Source organism: Aplidium turbinatum, chromosome 1, assembly GCF_918807975.1.
Source record: "Aplidium turbinatum chromosome 1, kaAplTurb1.1, whole genome shotgun sequence".
In the NCBI taxonomy this organism is placed as follows: domain Eukaryota; kingdom Metazoa; phylum Chordata; class Ascidiacea; order Aplousobranchia; family Polyclinidae; genus Aplidium; species Aplidium turbinatum.
The window spans coordinates 51,183,556-51,205,384 of NC_137472.1; the positions used below are offsets into that span (position 1 = coordinate 51,183,556).

A 21,829-nucleotide genomic window follows, 5' to 3' on the forward strand; every position below is an offset into this window, starting at 1 on the left:
TTTGAAAGGGCAGGGGTTGAGGGCGTGTTTCGCTTATGACGACACCCAGCAGTGGGAGGGTTTGGGGGGCCTCCCCCAGAAAATTTTGAAAAATTACTTTGAATTTGGTGCATTCTGAGAGCATTTTCAACAAAAATGTGGTTATGAATATTCCTGTAAAATGATGCTGTCCGGTGGCATAGCAAAAGGATAAGATCATGTTTTCTTCGGTATTTTTCAGAAATAAAGCTACAGTTCTCTATGTTTTCTTGTTGCTAATTCCTGGCTGAGATATTTAAATGCTTGGTAATGGCAAAACTCGCTCTTTGCAATAACTCGCTCTTTGCGGCTGCCCCCTCCCCCTGCCCCCCTGGCTCGTACGGCTATGTACCCGACCACACACGAGACAGCATTCAAGCGGTCGCATCAGCGGGATGTTCACGCTGTAGCAGATTTTGGTTTTTGGCATCATGTTTGTAGCAGTTGTATATGCACTTTTGAATACAAACAGTAATTTACCTACGTAGTCTAGAAATTTCTATCTCAAACCTATTCAAGTTTCAAACAAAATTTTCTGTCCGGCAACAATGGAGAAAAAATTATATAAAGGTCGAAATATTGACCATAACAAAACAAATCTCAGCTTCAATTTTAAAAACAAACCTTAAATTCAACAACTAGAATTGCAAAACACAAGAGCAAAAACAAGCAACACAAGGCATTGCACCATTTCTAATGCAAATTACATTTCATAGTTATTTTGTAATGAGGTTAATTGTTAATTTGATCGTTTGTTGCAGTTAAACGTCGTGCTTTTTATGGAAATTGATAAAAATAGATTGAAAACAACCAAACTGTGCAACCTTATATTCTTCCGAGATGTCTGACATGCTCTTCTTCAGAGCAGCTATTAAAATTTGTTGTAGAGAACCTCAAGCAAGAGTTTGAAAAAAGAAAAATGATGGTAATTTTATCTTTGAGAAGACCGAAAAAATTTTCTGAAGTAGACTAGTTTTGGGAAATCAATCAGACCATAACAATTTCCATACATAAAGTAGACTAGTAACGCTAAGTATTTGTGCCTATTGGGACAGACTTTACACCTTTATGTTTGAAAAATCAGCACTCACTGTACGCACTTGACAATTCCTTCAAAAAAGGGTTCTATAGGTAAAGGTGAGTTCCATACGCATGGCCGTGTTAACAGCTCCCCGTACCCCCGGCCTGGGGACCCACTCATTTTAGTCTGTCTAATATTTTTGATTGTTTAAAAAATGCTACAGAAGCTCGATATAATCAATAGCTAAACAAATCATGCAAGGCCGTATTTACTGCTTTCCGAATTGGGCCTACCTCTAACTACCTGCTGTGGGGCTGGGCCTACCTCTAACTACGGCTCACTCATACTTAGCAAGCATAGTTGGAGATTAGAAGAGAGAAAAGTGTTTTGTGTCTAAAAAAAACTAAAAAAATGATGCATTATTTCGAAGTAAACACTGCTCACTTAAATAGCCTAGTTAATTAAAAATCATGAAACTGATATATTTCAATGTGAATCGAGATAGGCAGTGGCGTAGCCAAGGGGGGGGGTGGTTTTGGGGGTTACAACCCCCCCCCCCCTTTGGCACGTGTGTGACGTCACGATATTGAGAATGATGCTTTCAGTCTAAAAAAAAAATTGCCTAATTTTAAACAAAACTGCATTAAAAGAGCTAGTTTTGCCAATACCAAACATTCAAACATCTCAGCCAGGAATTAGCAACAAGAAAACATTGAGACTTCGCTTTATTTCCTAAAAATGCCGAAGAAAACATGATCTTATCCTTTTGCTATGCCACCGGACAGCATCATTTTACAGGAATATTCATACCTACATTTTTGTTGAAAATGCTCTCAGAATGCACCAAATTCAAAGTAATTTTTCAAAATTTTCTGGGTGAGGCCCCCCAGACCTCCCGCCGCTGGGTCGTCAAAACCCCCCCCCCTTTCAAAATTCCTGGCTACGCTACTGGAAATAGGTTATGAAGTGAAAATGTTATCTGTAAATGTTGGAGTCAAGTAAAATTTTTAAAGTTCTAGTCTGCTGAAAGGATCCAACACACGTGGCTATACAAACTTTCAAGATATAAATTAATTATTGTAATCTTTCTGTGGTTGTTAAAAAAAATTGAAACGGTAGGCTAACAAAACTGCTACTCCAATCCAATTTTAATTTGTTGAATTTGGTTACATACAAAGTGTGCATCTTGATAAAAAAAATATTTCTCCTAAAAATGCTTAAAAATTGACCAAAACAAGATTATATTTGCCAAAATTTTCTGAAGGGCAAGCCCCCCATACCCCTTTCCGTTTAATTTATTTGGACATTAAGTTTTGCATTGGATTGCTCATTTATGTTATAAATTTTACTTTGTTAAAACTCTGGTTCTTTCCCAACTTTTTTTTTACATCTTCTTCTGGATTGTCGGCATAGCCTATTAACTATTTTTTCTATAAAACCTTAAAAGTTGTTTACTCGTTGCTAAAATGATGAGTGTAAATTTGTTTCCCACATTGAAAGAGTTTGCCACCCTAAACGCTTTCTGGTCCTATTTTAAGAACAATCACTAAACATAGGGGCCCACTAGTGGATCTTGGGGGAAGGGAGAGATAGTGCTCATATGGCTTTGGCCATACTTGATCCAAGCATCGGGAGATGAGAAGATAAGGTTCTCATTGTACTAAGCTTTCTGCACTAACCAGAGTAGGGTGACCAGTTCCTTTCTCTTGGCTGCCTTTTCTTCAGCCACTAAGCCCACCTAATTTACTACACCATGGGTAGAGGTGAGCAGTGTTTTCAATAACCAGCTGAAGCCTGGAGTCGAACTAAGATTGCGTGATTGGAAAGCTTATCCGCTGCGCCATCCCAGAGGGATTTATACTGTTTATTCTGTGATTTTTTACGAATATGCTATGATGTTTTTATGCACCTGCCCTGTTGTGACGACTTTGTAAGCTCAACCGACTGAGTTTTTTCACACGTTTGTTTATCCTCCTTTTTGATTTAAAAAAATGTAGATTGGAAATATAGTTAGAAAAATTTCGTTTTGTAACTTTGAAATATTTCTTTTCATTTGATGTAAAATTGTTTGTCCTGATTTCGATTTAAATGGTTTGCAAAAGTTTTCGTTTCGTTCACACTAGATTTGGATTTGACTCTGTTATAGTTTTTTTAGTTACTGTTGACCAGAAGTGACGTATGCACATGTATTTACAGTTTGATACGCAATCACAAACAAAAAGCAATGTCAAAGCTGTTCATACAATTACTGTACATCAAAATTATACCATTAAAATCAAAAACAAAGGAAGGAAAGGCTTTGCAAGACTAATGAAATTCAATTAAATGTTGAATACATGCCATAACTACAGCATTAAAAAATCTGACTTAACAGCGAAGCGATTTTGTAGATAGCAAAGTGCCTATATATTGAAACCACGCACAACCCTTTCTTAACTTTGCTATACAAAACTTAACATGGTGACGCGTGAGTGCAACGCTGTTCGTACGTTTTGTGGATTGCAAAAAAACGAAGGGTGTCATTCAAGCACTCATTGTCTTATGCAGGCTTATTCGGTTGGTAAATATTTAGATTAAATAAACGGGAAGGCAATAAGGTAACCCATGCACTCATCGTGTCCCCTTTCAAGCGCGTCATTTGTTGTCCGTCCGGGCACTGCCAGAGTCACCACAGCGTGTTCAAGTCATAAGATTCAGTGCAAAGTAAATGTTCAGAGTCACCATAGTGCGGCGCTGAATCGGTACCTTTTGAGAGTCTTACCTGGACTCTCACCATTCGGCTAAGCAGCCGGCTGTCAAAGGTTGACAACTTGTTCCGATTCGGTGATCAATGCTTGGTTTTAAATGACTTTGCTTTAAGAACTTTTGTACAATATCCCGTAGTAGATTACAAGTGCTTTTTCATTTTAATCTACAGTAGAAAACATACAGTAAATGCTGAAGATTACTACATAACAATATTTTTAAAATTTGCATCAAGAGAATATATTACACAAAATTATTTCTTCTCATATCAGCGAAATAGAGAAACAACATGATCATGAAACTTTTTCACGAAATGGGCCTATATATGCATTAGTTAAAACATAAGAGACGATATTTAGACGCAGTAAACAAAATGAACTACTGTACTCAACTGCTGTATCTAATGATACTAATTATAAGTAGCAAGCTCTACAGTCTACAATCAAAGTTTTGTAGTGCAACATTGAAAATAGACTTCTATCGTATTTGTTGTAAGATTTAATAGCTGATTAACACCTCATTTTTAGTTTTTTAGTCGCCCGCATAGCCGAGTGGTGAGAACACTGGAACGGCAATCGAGAGGGCGCCGGTTCCACACCGCTCAAGAGCATGCGGCTGTGTCTGTGGCAGGACACTTAAAGGCATGCCTGAAGGTGGACACGAACATTGGCTTCCTTGCCTTCCCGTCCACTTAATCTAAATCTTCAACCACCGGGTGAAAGCCTGGATACGACAAAAAAAAACTCTTTGGAGATATAAAACAGTGTCAGTATTACTGAGCTTCTGATTAAGATTTCTATGGTGCGTTAACTCTATTGCAGGGAAAGGAGAAAATTAGCGAATAGTTGCTTTTTGCCACTGGATGTGTTTCGGTTAGTTTGCCATTGAATAGTTGGTTATTATTATTTTTATGACAAGTCTATCATACATTTTAGTCGTTTTTTAGAAGATCTACTAGCAACAATTTAACTTCTAAAACAAAACTTATAGTTTTAGTTTTAAAATAAAAACAAAATAAAAGATGTGCAGTTGTGTCAGAATCAGCATTGTGTTTCATTTTCATCACGCTTCTCAGTCATTAGTTCTGTTTTGTACGTGGAAGATAAAAGGTCAGAGATTGTCTTCCTTATGCTGTTCATCCATGAAGGAACGCTGAGCTTCACAAACAGAAAAATCTTTGGCAATTGAGTTTCTGAAAATACATTTCAATTCGTCACGTTGTATTATTATTTTAATAAATGATGGTCTACGTTTTTACTGCGTAAAGGAAAATAAGGAACAAAAAGAGAAAGAAAGAAAAAGAAACAAAGAAAAAAGAAAGAAAAAAAAGGAATAACTTGATTTGCCAAGCAGATGTAATCGTTGTCGTCGTGTGAGAATCTGGGGCCGAGAGTCTATCCTTTTAACACCCCAGATTCTTGATGTTCCCGGTCTACACTGGAAGGCTACTAGAGAGCAGTCAGTTTTTGGTTTCATCATCCATGACGCGCAGACCTTCCACCTCGTTAGGTGGCTTGAAGATGGTACAGTTATTGATGATGTGGTCTGCGGTCTGTTCCTCGGCACCACATTCACAGGAGGAGAAAGAGGCCATTCCTCATTGGTGCATGATTTAGCTGAAAAGCCCAACGCCCGTACGGAGACGGTTGAGGCGCACCCATGCCTGTCTTTGTAGTGTCAGGACGATGGGGCGTGTGTGTCGGCGCCGGAGATGAACGAATGGAGTCTGGTGGTACTTGACTTCCATTCAGAATTCCATTTATGGTCCGCCCAAGTAGCCGTAGAGAGCAATAACAGTACACAATAAGTAAAAACAGAGAGAGACTGTTCACCAGGCATTTGATAATTAAAGTAACTTGCGTTCTTCTGGTGACTATTTACTAGGTTACCTCCTGATGTTAAAGATGATAACTAGCTTTTTGTATTTCCGACGTTTCGTCAGTCAGCACGACTGACTTTATCAAGGTGGCTAAAACAGGTTAACACAACCTGTTCAGCAACGATGGCACAACACAAAAACATACTGATAAAATGAATAAAGTAAAGCAGCAAGAATCAGAGTTAAAACACGCAACAAGATGACTGATACCATTCAACAAGATACCATTCAGCAGTTTTAGCCACCTTAATAAAGTCAGTCGTGCTGACTGACGAAACGTCGGAAATACAAAAAGCTAGTTATCATCTTTAACATCAGGAGGTAACCTAGTAAATAGTCACCAGAAGAACGCAAATTACTTTAAGTACACAATAGCTTACATTACAATTTACCCAATTAGAGAAACGTTTCATCTTATTTGTTGAGCAATTCAATTTAATTAGCCAGATGCAGCGCAAGACCATTTTAGTCTTCCAGTCAACTGCTCTCAGGTTTAGTTTTTGCGAAAGTTGGTAAAGGATATCTTAGGTAAACACGTGAATACTGGATCACTCACAGCAGTGAGTGCCTAAATGATTTCTTTAACTGTTTAGTGCCCACTTTCAAAGACAAATATAAGAAGCATAGTTGCTGCGAGTTTGTTCTTTGCTAAGCATACTTTTTAGATATAACTTACTTGAAATTTTTTGTCGACACAATGGCGGTATTACTTGTACTCACGCTACCACGTGGTCGTCTGTGCTTGTAGTGAACAGATTGCATTCCAACAGATGATCTGTGTGTACTAATTCTTCGTCTAAAAGACTTAGATGCATTTCTGAAAAGAAATTATAATCATTTATTGCACTATATTTCATGTTCAACATTGCATTTTGTCTGAACTCTTAAGTCAGTGATTCCCAAACGTTTTCTATTCACGTAGGCTACCATTCAGCAGTTTCACACGGTGTTCGCGTACCACCAATATCCAGAACATCTCAAAAATACACAATAAAAGGCAAGAAAGTTTAACGAATATCAGCATAGGGACCCAAGACAAAAAGATTCTTATTATTGAACTAAATATAATTAAGTTGACTAAGTTGATGCGTTCTACTGGTGCAAATTAAGCTGAACTATCCCAAGATGTATAAAGTTACAATCTGCTTTTATTTTCGTTTTGTCAATCAGACACGACTGACTTCTTCAGGGGGTTAGACCACGTAGTGAATATCTGTCTATCAAGGCAAAACACAGGGCCATGTTGCTGAAATCAACTAAACATGCAAAATGAAAATTCAACTTCTGGACAAAAAATTATCGCGCGCAAACTTTGAACTAGAAAAAAAAGGGGTTTAAAGGTTAACGATCAACAAGAAATTTAAATATCAGCAGAGAAGCGAGTGAACGGCATGAGTCGTGATGAATCGAATTGTGTACGCACTACTGCACAGTTTACAATCAATTGAAAACGTCAAATAAGCACTTACAATAGTTTTTTGTAGATAGCAGGAAAAGAGAAAAGATGCCATCATTGCGATTCATTACATGAGGCCTTTGATTGATAAACCAACTTTCAGAAAACATTCGCTTTTTATAATCACTTTAAACTTTTAGTATTACTCCAATTTATTTTATGATCTGAAGTTATGGCATGCATGCAAGGAACAGATTGTTCCGGGCGTTGATATTTGAAAGCTCTTTTGTGTTCATTAATGCGAGATTTAAGATCTCGTTTTGTTTGGCCAACATAAATTAAATTGCAACCATCACAAAATACTTGGTACACTAAACCTAAGATTTCGCTTTGTTTCAAGGGATTCTCAAAATTTAAAAAGTTTATTTGCAACAGAAAAGCTTCTAACTTTTGTAAATGTAGTAAATTTTGATTTTATTTCTTCACGACAATGGGTTCGATGCCGAAAGTAAGGCAAAGATGGCCGCCAGTTTGACAACAGATTTTATCTCACACAGAAAAAGTTAGCAAAGATCATCAGGAATTACCAAGCCTACATCCTGGCAACTATTTACAAAGTGACGAACAATAGTATGACAACGGGAGATCAATACGCTACTGTGCTGTTCAAGCAATCGAAAATTACCCAGCAAAGGAGGAAATACGGTATTACAATAGCTCTCTGTCAGATTTCCGTTTTAACTTCAAAACCATTGGGTCTATAATAAGATTTTCCAAGCAATAGAAAGATAAATGCAACCTTACAGAATTTGCAAAAAAGTTTTGATGAATCAACGTGTTTCACAGGATATCAGTATCTATGAAGATCGAGCACAACAGGAACTGACATTGTCTGTTATGCTGCTTTTTTATTTAAAACACTTTTCAAAGCATTATGTAAACGTAACGCAACAAAATACTGCCAGTCAGCTAATTAGTCATATTCTAATCCCAATAAACTTTTACATTCTTTTAATAATACTAAACATACGACTGGTCAAGATTTAACCTTTTTTGGGTATTTTCTTGAACTGAGTCTATCTTTAGATGTAATGTTAGCACTTGTTTAATGCACCACAGCAGCCTATTACTGGTGCTGGTCAATAAAATACAAAAATAATAAGGTTACAGATAAGTAGTGACGCTTGGTGGAAAAACTTGGAAACCCGTCCCTAAAAAAAGCGCGGAAAATAAATACACTACAATCTGTTTGTAAAATGACCAAGCAAAAGTGATAACATTTCTTAGAGAGCGACCTCTAGACTAGTTTTTTGAAGGTAGATTTTGCTGCCTTTTATTGTTCAAATAAACCTATTTAAAACAAACTGTGACACCTCAAAAAAATTGGCCAAGATTTCCTACCGTCCTGTAACAAATAGTACAGGCTAAATTCTGTCTAAATTTTTTAACATATTGTGAACATGCAGTCCGCTATAAGTGCGCTAGTCTCTAGCCTACTTGAGTTATTTAACTCACTTAACAACGAACACCATAATAACTTTAAGGGTTAGTTAGTAGTAAAAAAACGATCAATGGAATTCTACTGTAGCTGTAAAATCAGCATACAAGCTATCATCATGTAGATTTGATGAGAATGAGAGCTATTTAAAAGACGCCGGTTTTCACTTCACGACGTTTACACTTGAGATGACATGAAAAGAAATTTAAGATTGGGATTACATAGCCGCAAAGAAACTTTTGGAGCTCACACTGTTCCGTCTGATAGTTATCGCATCTCATAAAAAATTGTGTAAACGTATTTTCTAAAATCGCAACTTTAAAAGCCATAGCTGAAGTGTAAAAGATCACTTCTATATTCTGAAATACTCTCAAAAAACAAGTGATAGATTTTTTTAAATATTAAGAAATAGTTTTTCACTTTCACATAATACACTTTCGTGGATCTTGTGCCCTTCTCAACGCGCCTAAGGTTGTTGGCTGCACAAATCTAACCATCTAAGGAATAATTTCGTCCTTCACTATTACAATTTAGCAACACATTTATAAGCCAGTGAAGTTTCATGTAATTACGGAGCGACTCACTTCCATCGTTTCGTGAAGCTACTTCCCAAAAAGTTGTATAGGAAAGGATTCAAGGCAGAGTTCACATATACCATTACCGTGCCAAACGTGCGAAGACTTTTGCAATATTGTTTCTGCAAAAAAGGCCATTTTTAATTGAGTGCATATAGTAAGTTCGTGTTGGTTCAGTTAAACAGCTTACAACGGTAAGTTTGGAAAACCATGATCGCCAACGTCTGAATAAGATAAGGCACATAATCAGAGAACATGACAAGACCATCTTTCACTTCAAACAGCGTGCTTCTGCGAACAGTTGAATTGCAGTTGTCTGTATTACAGGGCAAACCGGGGCGTGTTGTCACAATTTTTACAAGTCAGCATATATCTCGTACTGTACCAATGGTATTGGGCTGCTAAATAGTGCAATTGAAAGAAGTATCATGCGTCTTCTTCAAGCAACAGCTAAAGTTTTTCCCTGCTATTTCGTTTTTTCATTGACGCATGTTTAATGCAGGTGGATGAGCTGTGACACTTCCCACTCCGGGCGTGTTGTCACAAAATTTCTGCACATGATTAATGCCTACAATATGAAAGAAACCAAACAAAAAATTGTTTAATACAAGCTGAACAGAATAAAAGAATATGCGAAACTCAAAAAAAAATACTTTAGAACGTATTGGTTAAGAGTTTATGCTCATTGTCAAAAACAATAAAAATTTCATCTTGAGAAGTAATGTGTCACCATCGAATATAATATATTTCACAGCTGTGACAACACGTCTTGTGGTAAGAAATGACGTGGTTTCAGCAACTATGTATGCATCTCTACTTGCATGTCTTATCTGTTTGGTGTGATGAAAAGAGCAGGTCTGAATCTAACGAATGGCATCTTGCCTGATCACTGATCAGTTATGATCTTACCTTATAGTTTGCCAGATCATGTTTTAATTTAGTTGGAAAACCTAATTTTGCCTAAAATTCAATGGCAATCCTCATAATTTCTGTTATGGTGATAAATTTATTAACTTTCACTGCTTGTACGAAAGAGAACTGAAAACGCGTGGTTATACGCTTGGGTTATCACATAGAAATCGTGTTGTAAACGCCACTGTAACAACGCGCCCAACTTATGTGCCACCATTGTTTTTCTAAAACATGCGTTTTGAAGACATTGCAATTTGTAGCGGAGCGATGAATGGCAATCCGCTTGTACATAGCTGTTATCGTGACAGCGACATCCCGAGCACTGCAGTGATGGAGATGAATCGAGAGCGAGGTCTGTGTCTCTTTGTATTCCAGTTTATTGCAATAGAAAATCCATAGAACAAGTCATCACCATCAAAAACGGTATTAACTTTAACCAAAAAAAAACAACAAAAAAGCGAAGTTAGATTGTCACCACCGAGTCGGTGGTAGAAACAATGTTGTGTAACAATTAAGTCGCAAAAGTATTTTATTTTAATCGTATACTTTTACTTACATTTCCAGGAAATGTTGCCAACATGGCCAAGTTAATTGCGTGGTAAGGCAACCAGCAAGCAACAAAACATCCAACCAAAGCTGCACACATAATGGTCACCCGTCTGCGATCTTTTGTGGATTGGGAAGAGGATTTCTTTCTAGATTTCCTTTTCTGATTTAAATCACCACCTTCTGAGGATTGTAACGACTTTACCGATGGCTTCCTTACTTGTGTGTATTTGAATCGGTTGATGATGAGTCCGTAGCAAACAAGCATAACCTTAACAGAGAAAAATTGTGCCAATGTATTAATATGTTTTCCAGCTTTTTAAACAAATAGATAAGCTATCTTACATTGGAAATTAGAATATAAATATAGAAACGCAGTTCAGCCAATCGCATTGTTTCTTACTCTCAGCTATCTATCGCTTTTTTCCACTTACCACATGACATAAAAAATATTACATACGTATTTATTTTAGCTTATTTGCTTCATCTCTTACCACTGATGGTAGTATGAACATCACGGTAAAATTCACGACCAATATTGCATTGTGTCCTCGAGAGTTGCCATCCATATTGCAAGTTTGGATGTTATCATTGGAGTTTCCAGAACTGGATCCGGAGTCATTGTGGTCGCTTTCGCTGTACTCGTCCTGATAATCCCCTCGTGTTTGAAGATATTCAACAAATCCAGAACTTATGTGCTTATTGATATCTTGCAGGTTTCTAATAATTAATAAATCAACGGCAATGGAACCGGATATGACACGGTTATTACACGGTTATAACAAGTAGATATCTGATTCGAGCACGGATATGGCACGAATATTACACCACCATGCCACGGTTATGACACGCACATGGCAAGTTTTTAACAATATAAGTCAATTTATTCGATAAACGGTATTAATATCACAAAATAGTGCTCAATGCCAAGCGCAATGCTAAGCAGAGGTAGAAGTTCAACCAAATTTTACCACTACTACCAAAGCGATAATGGTGATTCAATCTACTTGAAGTCAAGTTATTAAATAGAGGAGCTTCTTTGAGTGAAACAAAGATACGTTTTATAAATAGCGATTTAAAATGAAATATAGCGAAATCAAGAAGATAAATTTTGTGTCAAAATGGACAGAAATCGTTGGTTTGGTTTACTGAAAGACGAACTGTATTCATGTCTGATGCTAAACGTGTGTGCTCAACAAAGGGAAACTTGGCTATAAATAAAACCTTATTCAGACTCTCCAAAGATTCTGACATCAACATTTGTCAACTTGATAAAGGAAAAGACACTGTTATTTGGAAAAACATTAGAATAATACACAGAAAAATATTATTCTAAACTTGATTCAATTGTTAGTTATTAGCCTACTTTAAATATTTAGTCAAGTGCGAAGTGTATCGTAGAGTAAAGGTGAGTCCCATACATGATCCAAGCAAGCAGAGATGAGGAAATAAAGTTTAAATTTTTGAAGTAAAATGAATCTTTTCTTTTTTGTAATATTCTAACACTATTGGTGGAAGTTTTTCTCATATATACTCCATTGATCCAGGCACACTATTTTGTTGGGATTAATCACAGAATTATCTTACCGTGGTCAACCGGTGCACGGTCGTTTGGTCGACAGACATTTGGTCGACAGGACGTTTGGTCGACAGGACGTTTGGTCGACAGGACGTTAGGTCGACAGAACGATTTATTTTAGGGTTAGGGTTAGAGTCAGGGTTAGATTAGGGTTATGGTTAGTTAACTAACCCTAACCCTAAAATAAATCGTTCTGTCGACCTAACGTCCTGTCGACCAAACGTCCTGTCGACCAAATGTCTGTCGACCAAACGTCCTGTCAACCAAATGACTGGGTACCGGTCAACCGTAGTCCGTAGGTGATGTTTTAACATAGAATACAAAATGGTTTATGAATGCTTATAAAATAAAATATGTTATTTATCCATAATAAAGCAACGCTATCTTACATTTATTGACAGCGCAAAAAACTGACAGGTTACCTGCAATACTGATCTCCAGACAAATTATCCAGTGCAATAGGTTTTAGATAATCGACATAATCCTCATCCTCTAGAGCATTACTTTCCCCAGGGAATACATAACTGCCAAGTAAAAAATTAAATTACCGTAAGCACAATACGAATTGCTAAAAAAATACTTAAAAAACATCTCATATACAAAGCGATATATAAATATGAAAGATTTACAACTTAACACAACGGTTAAGTTGCATCCTTTAGTCATAACAGTGAAACTTAAAGATCAAACCACTACAACAAAAGTACACATTCAACAAGCTTCAACATTCAAGACATGTGTATTAGCTGAAACTCGATAACAAAAAAAATCATAAAACGTTTACAACTTTCAATTTACTTGCTTTTTTATGTGAGTTTTATTGTGTAAAAGCAAGAATTTCTAAACGTAGCTTAAAGATCATGTCATGCCGCGTTAAACAACAGTGTTGCCAGATATTTTTTTCTGTTTTGGAAGAAGTGTTTTGTTAATGTAGTACAGTAGAACTTGGATAACTCTTCACCCCAGGGGAACAGAAAAAGTGACGACTTACGCGAACTGACGACCAATGCAAACAGCTAAATTTTGCCATTGTTTCGCGTCGCATTAATTTCATGGTGCTCCGCAACCAAATTAAATGCGATAGTGGTAAAGTGAAACGAAGAGGAAAGCGAGAAAAGAATTTAATTGCGGTACACAATAAAGTACAGTAGCCTACATTAATAACGCACTTAACAGCTTAACTGAAGAACACAGATATTTTTGACTGCGTTTTGCTTGCAAGTGTCTTGTCAACCAAGTAGTCATGCATTTTTGATAGTGAGCTTGCGAGTTCACCACTGTCTTCTTGGTATAACATATAGTGTTGGAGCTTTCCAACCATTTATCGACCAGACCAACATATTCCACGCATGTGCGTCTGGCCCGATAAAGTGTGTGTGTGCACACGTCTTAGCGCAGTAATTTCTTCTCGAAAGAGTCTGCAAATGCCACGTCAGCATTTGGGTGGATGACAACTTAGACGAATTTTACGTCCCAGGGGAAGAAAAACAGTGATGACATAAGCGAATTGACGAATTATGCGATGACCACTTAACCGAACTTGATTGTGTACAAAAGGTAGGCTTTCTGCCGGGACCTGGCAATCATTGACGACTTGGGCAAACTGACGAGTTTTCCAAAGACGAGTTATCCAAGTTCTACTGTAGTAAACCTAAACGTGCCTAATGAAAAATACCTCAAAATCATCCTAAAGCGATTTGTTATCAACTCATCAAAGTCATAATATTTTTGCAGGTTTTAAAACAAGGCACACGATGCTGTATATTCTACGGGAATGCTTTACGTTTTCTTACAGTGTTTCAGTGTCGGATTCTTAGTACGGTATTTTATAAATCTGTGGTAAGTTGATTAAAAATAGGTTAGTTTAATTTTTGCAATTTCAATAGACACGTTTTGAGCCAACGCTACTAAAATTTAAAAAAATATTTGACGGCACTTTTTTTAACTCATCCTACCCTTAATCGGCATTGTAGAGCAGACTTGGACAGCTAGAATTTTTCTAGTCTTTCGAAATTAGATTAGTATTATAATTAGAGCAATTTAAGCTTTTACAAATTAGACCAAGATTAGAATTAAAGCTACCCGGTACCCAAGTTTTCACAAATTAGAGTAGAATTTAAACTAGATTAGAATTACTTGGACGCAGTTGTCACATAAGCCTATCTTTTTTTAGTTGGATAAAAACGCCAATGTGTCAACTCGGAATCATCAAAGTGTCATTCCACCATCACATCCCCAAAACGTCATAATATACATTGTAACGTCAGTGAATTGATGAATTAATCGAATTTTTCATGACTTTGCTGCTCAAGGGATGGAATAACACTTTGATCTTGATCGTTTTTTTTTGCATTTTTTTTTGTACAATATAACGTTGATAAGAGCGCAGTATCCTTCCATTTGCCAAAAAATACTGTTGGACAAACTAAAATTTTTAGCAAAACTGGAGATTATATAAGAATTACAATTAGATCAACCAAGTTTTTACTGAATTAGATTAGAATTAGAATTACCGACATTTCGCTCTAATTTATTGAATTAGAGAACTAGAATTATCTAGTTGTCCAAGTCTGCCGTAGAGGAGTTGGGGGTCTCATTTTTTACGACTTCCAGCTGAAAGCATCTGATTTATAGTGTCTCCTCACCTGCATTTGCAGTTAGGTGAAGTGCCAACCTTGAATGAATATAGCATTATTGGTATGCTCATGAGTAGAGATATAGTCCAAGCAGTAAATGCAATTATCAATGAAAAATTTCGCTTTCGTAGTTTTTGCAGCGGCGCGGAAAAGCTGTGACATACTGCTATATATCGATCAGCGCTCATAATCTGAAATAACACAAAACATTTTTATAATCTTATCAAGAAAACTCGTCTCTTCTATTTATAAGGTTTGTTAGAGTTATCAACGGGCAACCCTTGAAGGATGAAGTGGGAGAACTGCTACGGTCAGGCTTCATCAGTAACATCATATGCTAATGTACGGAATGACAAGTTGATAAGCATCTTAGCCTTGTGCTGACAGCAAAAAAACTCTACACGTCGTACCACACAAACGAAAACACGCAACCAATCAACTATAGCTTCACATTATTTCCAGATTTCAACAACTTTCCAAAGCAGTGACGTTTCAATGGTGCAATTAGAAAATTAAGCCTCAGCACATAGATGTTTTGTGATATACAATCCACCAAAAGCTTGTTGTTAGATTAACATTAGCTGTTTTATTAAAAAAGGGTTTGACATTTTATTACACAGAAAAATACAGTATAACATAATTAAAACAAACTCAAACGTTTTCGACATGTAGCCTACTTGTGTTCTCATCAGGAATTATGCATATAGCAGATTAAAAGTACTTCCTGATGAGGACACAAGTAGGTGTTGAAAACGTTTGAGTTTATTTTGCTTGTCAATCCATCAGTCACAAGATGATAGTTGACAGCTTTCAAGCATCACGATGCATTTAATTTAGCTCATTTACCATTAGAAAGATAACGGACGCGTAGTAATTGATGAAAAGAATAGTTTCCTTGGCTTTACACATCCACTCCGGATATATCCAACCACCGTTTAACTTTTGAGACACACTAAATGGTATCGTCAGCAGAAACAACGAATCTGCAATAGCAAGCTGGAGCACGTACCTACAAGGAAAAAATATGGTTTCAATTTAGCTGTTAAAAATAACTGTATAGAACAATATAAAGTTGATAGTTTTTAATATTATTGAAACACGGATAATTGATTTGAGTTTGTCGTATCCAGGCTTACACCCAGTAAATGATTAAAGATTTAGATTAAGTGGACGGGAAGGCAAAGAAGCCAATCTTCATGACCACCTTCAGGCATGCCTTTGTGTCCTACCAAAGACACAGCTGCATGCTCTTGAGCGGTGTCGAACCGGCGCCCTTTCAATTGCCGTTCTAGGGCTTTCACCACTCGGCTATGCAACCGACGTGCAGTGGGGTTGCTGGGGACAGCCGACTACAGATTTGAGTGTGTTCTGCGCACAATCTATTTAAAATAGGTTGCTTCCACCTTTGCTCCAGTGGCGGATCCAGGAAGGGGCGATTGGGGTGATCGCCCCCAAAAATACAAAAAAGTAACTTTATCACTTTGCATTTCCAAGGTCGGACCAATGTTGACCTTACGCATTATTGTGTTTTATTGAAATTACCCTTACCCCAACGCTACTTATTGGATTGGCCCCTGCTTTGCTCGTAGCACTATTGTTGCGTTGCTTTAACAAAGTAATGCTTTTACAAATGCATGCAACATCTTTCATCAATTATTTTATACATTTATAGCTTGCTTATCAAAAACTCTACTCTGATTACAAAATTTATCATAAGCTGTAGAATAGATATTTTAGTAGGTAGGTTAATATTCAAATATCAAACACTTTAAAACTTACCAATGAGTGACAGATTTTTTGTATTCCTTCACAACAATGACCACAAACAAGACCACTAAGTTCCCCAGCAAACCCAATGCACATATAAGTAAAGAGAACACCACTGTTGCTTGGTCTCCCGGAGTCAATCCGCTGATCGAATCTAATAAGATGTCACAATTACATATTATGATGGCATAAATTGGTAGTGATGAAAAACATGTTAAGGCCGATTCAAATCAAGCTTTTTTGGCAAACGAAGCTCCTAGATTTCATAATTTTGAACTAGCCTACTGTAAAGTAAGTTTTAAGAAATAACATCATTTTGCAGTAAGCGATATCTGTTATTCCATGTGAAGAAGTCTGGAAAGTGAATGCACTTTGTTTTTACTGCTCTATGTATATTGTAAATATGTCGTAGCAGAGTGACAGAGAAGAATATCAGCCATATTTATTTCAAAGGTTTAAAATTGAACTTTACTTCAGGGTATATTTATTAATTTCCTGCACATTTACTTTTCATCAAAAAGTGAAAAACTTTTCTTATCTTGTGATTTATTTTCAAAAATCTCAGTCTTGAATTTTCTGTAAAGTAACTATTCATTACGTTAGTAAAGCCATGCACTTCAATTGTAACCTAAACTGAAAAAAATGTCCTCATTTACCCATATTTTACACACATTTACCCTGTAGACAGTATAACAAAGTGAGACATGCATGACGTGTATGATGATCAGTGGCTCCGAGAGGGGGGGGGGAAGTCGGGCCAGTTTCCCCCCTAGAAAAACATTGTAAAGGAAAAACGAGTAGTTTTTTGTTTTTGCACTTTTGAGTGGGGCCCATTTTTAGTAGCCTACTAAAGTAAAAATGTACCAACTAAATAATCAACAAATTCTTAAATGAAGTGCGTAGTTCCAAGTATTTCTCAATCATTGTAAATGTCACTCTCGATGCTTCTCATCAAGAACAAATCATTTTCGTGTCAAGGTAGGCGATGTTGAACAGCTTCAAGACGTAAAATCTGAAGCTGAAATGATTTCTGTATCACTGAACGTTTTCGTTTGTAGGTTGATAGTGTCAACTTGAAAACTGGTGCTGTTTTAGCTAAGCGGGAACTATTTTTGCTTGACAACTGAACCTTAACTTCAAAATCTGCGTTGGCCAGGCATAGGATGTTGTAGCCTATCCAACATAAGTTATCTGGGAAAGTTAAAGGTATCAGTCCAAGCACGATTAAAGAAAGTAAATCCTGTATATTTTTTGTTTATGGATCATCATCAGTCATCATCACCGCCTGCAGCACATTGCGCATCAACATGAGTTATTTGCTTCCGAGAGTGGCGATTTTGAGCCAACTCGCCCAGTGTCGCCAAGTTGAGTCCGGTCTATGATTGGATGTTGTCTTGCCATCGTTTTGGTTGTCTGCCACGTTTTCTTTTTCCTTCTACTTTGCCTTCTGTGCAAACTTTGCTGATTCCGAATTGTGATCTTTTAGTGTGGCCGAACAGTTTAAAACTTTTGATTTTATTAACTTATTACTGCAATTGGATGTAATTTTGTCATAGGTAAAAGATCTTCTGTTTTCGTGTGGTCAAGTAGCCTTTTGTTGGTCGTACTTCTCATGATGTGATTTTGGAAGGTAGTGAGTTTTTTCTTTATTTGAGTTTTTTGTTTATGGATGTTGTTGCTTAAATCTAGTTGGAATTCATAATGTTGCCTACAGACAGCGTTGTTCAAATGTCTTATCATTTTGGAGTAATTGATTGTATCTGTCAGCTTGTGGCAGCTTTAAAGTTATAGCCTAGTCAGAGGAAAAGTCTGAAGAAAGCTGTCCTATCATCTTGCAAAGAAAATTGACTTTGAGAGGGTAGGCGTAGTGCAGTCAAACCCAATGCTTTACATTACCCTTTTGCAATTGAAGCTCTAAAGACGTTTCTTAAATGCATCAAGTTGGAACCAAGAAGAGCTTGATCGGAAACTGAGTCAATGCTAAAGTAGCCTACAACTAGCAGTTTTAAATTTGTGACTGCTTTGCATTATGTGGATTACGGTCCTAAACAAGATTCACTGATGAATTTAATGAACTTAAAGGAAGATGTAATCTAAGTAAGAGAAAGCTGAGAAGAGTAGGCTACTATTCGCAAGCTAAAGTTGCAGTGGCAATTATAAATTTAAAAGAAAATGATTTTCTTTTCTTGAGGACAGAACGCTTTTGTAACTTCACTTAACTAGCTGAATCATTCGAAGGAAATGTATTCTACCGTACATTGCAAAGGATTCGATAGTTGTTGGAACTGACAAATCTATCAACAAACTCAAACATATCGTCGATGAGTTTGAAGTTCCATGGAAATTTCATCGTACGTCTGTTGTGCAGTTGCGGGCATGTGGGACAAATTTAAACCATTTGTAGGCTACAACAATGACATTTTTCAAGACATTTTGGATGAGTTGGTACTTTTGACAGAAAGCTACACAGCAAACTTCAGCTGCAAACCAGAACGAACCACCCCATAATCTCTACACAAGGAATCATTGATTGCAACTTTCGAAAGGTTTTTCCAAATAGTTTTGTTATGATTTTTTTTGTGTTCCGGTAGCTACCTCCAACGGTTGCGCTTTGAGAACGTGGTTTTAGCAATTACTAAAATTTGTAAAGAATTGTTTGCGCTTCAGTAGGCCTATGACTCAAAACCGATTGAAAAGCCCAACTATACATGTGGTGCATCAATTCAGACGACGCAAAATTTTATCATTTGATGCTGTGATCCGTAACTTTGCATTGCAAAAAGTCCAGAAAGGGTTGAATTAAATCAGGGATGTCCAAAGTCTGGCCGCGGGCCAACTCCGGCCTACGAGACGTTTTTGTATGGCCCGCGCCTGTTGTTGTACAATGTGTTATTTTTGGCCTGCAGACACACAAAAATCATATAAATTCAACTTGCAGTTTTCAGAAAAATTATTGTGGCTGTTGGCCCGCGAACACTTATTATCAAATCTGGCTCGCGTGGGAAAAATTTTGGACACTCCTGATTTAAATGCTTGGTTGAACTACTTTCGTTGCCTGTATGCCTATTGTGTGTTTACAAAGCTTTCTAGACAAAATAGTTAGCCTCAATGGCATTTTTGCTGCAAGTGTAATGCAGTGATTATTATGATTTTTACATTGAACGAAGTTCTTTTCATGCTGAGGAAAGTAGGCTAACTTCAGCTTAACACGAACATGCAACGCAATATTGGCTAAAAAATGGGGCCCATTTTTCGTATTGTTTCCCGACCAGTGCTGATTTCTCTCGGAGGCCCTGATGATGATTACAGTTACATGAACTTCGAGACCACATTTATTTTATCAAGAAAAATAAATGCTGTAGTTGTGATTTTGCCACGAATGATGCAAACTTATCACAACAAAAAATACCATGATGAACTAATCTTAGACAGAAAAATGAAAATGGAAATAAAGATGCATACAGTTATACTGTGTGTATTTATAGGCCAAGTTCAGTGATTTAACTTACTGCTTTCAAGTTGAGTTTCATTTGCGAGTTTTTCTGAATCGTCCAAAGCATCCATGTTCAAAAACTATTTTTCTTAGGAGATACTTTTCTGTACGCAACGTTCTTTTGCAGACAAGAACAGATTTTTTAATCTAAAACTAAAAATTATCAACATAGGGCTACAGCTAAATATCAATTACTTACGGTGGTTTATCATTATTTTAAAATAAAATTACAGATTTGGTTAATTATGCTCTTAAATTCTTAACATTGAAATTTACCTTTGTATTGTCAGTACAAGCTGATCAGTTGTGTTCAGAAACACAGGTAGGCAAGAACTTTGTACATTCTACAAAAAGTAAACATTAGTTATTGCTGCAGCTGAACGCCTTTGTAATACTACAAACTTATGTAATACTGTATTTGTTGTACAACAAAGTAAATCTTCTGTCAAAGCTGTAAAAAGGGTGCTTTTGTTTTTGAATCAATTACAATTTTGTTTAATAAATGAAGCACAATTATCAGTGCTTAGACTTTTGCTAAAACCTTTGACAGTCTACAAATAAAAAATCACTTGAGATATCTACGGTGTTGCGTTATAGCCTAGTTATAACGACATTTTCGGAAACATGGAATTCTTATTGATTCTACTTGAAGCAGCACGTGCAGATGCTCATACTACCGATATTTTAGGTCACAAAATTACGACATTAAACTATTGTTTTCACTTAGCTATATGCTTCTTTTTGCACTGTCAACCGTTTTAATCAGGTGCCATATTTCACTATTATATAAAAGAATGGTCGGAAGGAAGTAACTTGATGCTGATAAATGTTTTTTTTTTCTTTCTCGCAAATGATATTTCTAATTCTGAATCATATTCCCACGTAATAGCCTAGTTCTTAATTGTTTTTTCTTAATTTAGTTTTGGATTCACAAGCCTTTCGCGAGGTCCATGACTAGCAGACAAAACTGCATACCATGTATGTAAATGCACATTTTCGTATTTTGTATGTCGACAAACCTTTCTACCATAAGGATAAGTCAATCCACACCAGAAACACATATTTGTTGCGTCTTGCGTTGATATGAATTATAGTCCTCAACAAATAGGTTGCGATACTGTACAGTATACTGTGTAACCAAATCATTATGGCATCTTTTTCAGGAGGTTGTGTTTAGGCTACTTTTATTTTGATAGTTTTGCCAATGAAATGAAGATGTCCGTGCATAGGCTAACCTCGAAGTAGGGTGATTCTAATTCAATTATAAAGTAGCCTATTGTGGCAAAAATAAGAGAACTAAAAAACTGGATGGGAGCATGATACTAACGATTAATGATAGTCCAAATGAAACAACTGCAGTAAACAATTATCAACTAAAAACTTCGTATATTTTCAACTGACTGTAGGCTGTTAGGCTGTAAAAAGAAAATGCAATAGCAGAGTTAATTGCATTGAAAATATGATTCAATGGTGGGCAACATGCAACAACAACTATTTATTGAACTTCGGTCCAGTAATAGCAATGTCTAGTTTTACATTGGTCATAATGTGTTTGTTCTATCTTCAGTTGATGATAACTAGCGTTTGTTCCCACTAACCCCACTAACAGGAGTCTACCAGTTTTCACAGCCCCTATAACATGATTTTCAGTTGTTAGGGTTGAATAGGATGATTCTGTCCAGTTTTCTTGCGCTAAGACTTAGTAAGTAGTAAGACTAGCGGCCAAGTAATGTCTTCTCATAAATAATACAAAATTTTAAATAA

At 36.6% G+C, this 21,829-nt stretch overlaps 1 protein-coding gene across 1 annotated transcript; it reads right to left on the reverse strand.

Moving 5' to 3' along the window:
- Positions 1-3,217: 3,217 nt before the first annotated feature.
- Positions 3,218-20,136, reverse strand: LOC145766868 (somatostatin receptor type 2-like). Its single transcript, XM_082578572.1, has 10 exons — positions 20,082-20,136; positions 16,585-16,726; positions 15,652-15,814; positions 14,815-14,996; positions 12,592-12,693; positions 11,085-11,310; positions 10,601-10,861; positions 9,142-9,254; positions 6,340-6,480; positions 3,218-4,976 (listed from the first exon to the last, which is right to left on the reverse strand). Exons 1-10 carry the CDS (start codon positions 20,134-20,136, stop codon positions 4,895-4,897), a joined length of 1,467 nt encoding a protein of 488 aa, XP_082434698.1. The 3' UTR covers positions 3,218-4,894.
- Positions 20,137-21,829: the final 1,693 nt, after the last annotated feature.

What these genes read in the sequence shown, in the direction of transcription:
- LOC145766868 (XM_082578572.1), bottom strand. Translation starts at nt 20,136, where the DNA reads ATGGATGCTTTGGACGATTCAGAAAAACTCGCAAATGAAACTCAACTT. An exon ending in TGAAACTCAACTTGAAAGCA is followed by an intron (nt 16,727 to 20,081) that starts GTAAGTTAAATC and finishes ACATCTTATTAG; the next exon opens with ATTCGATCAGCGGATTGACT. An exon ending in GTGTCGACAAAAAATTTCAA is followed by an intron (nt 4,977 to 6,339) that starts GTAAGTTATATC and finishes ATGTATTTTCAG; the next exon opens with AAACTCAATTGCCAAAGATT.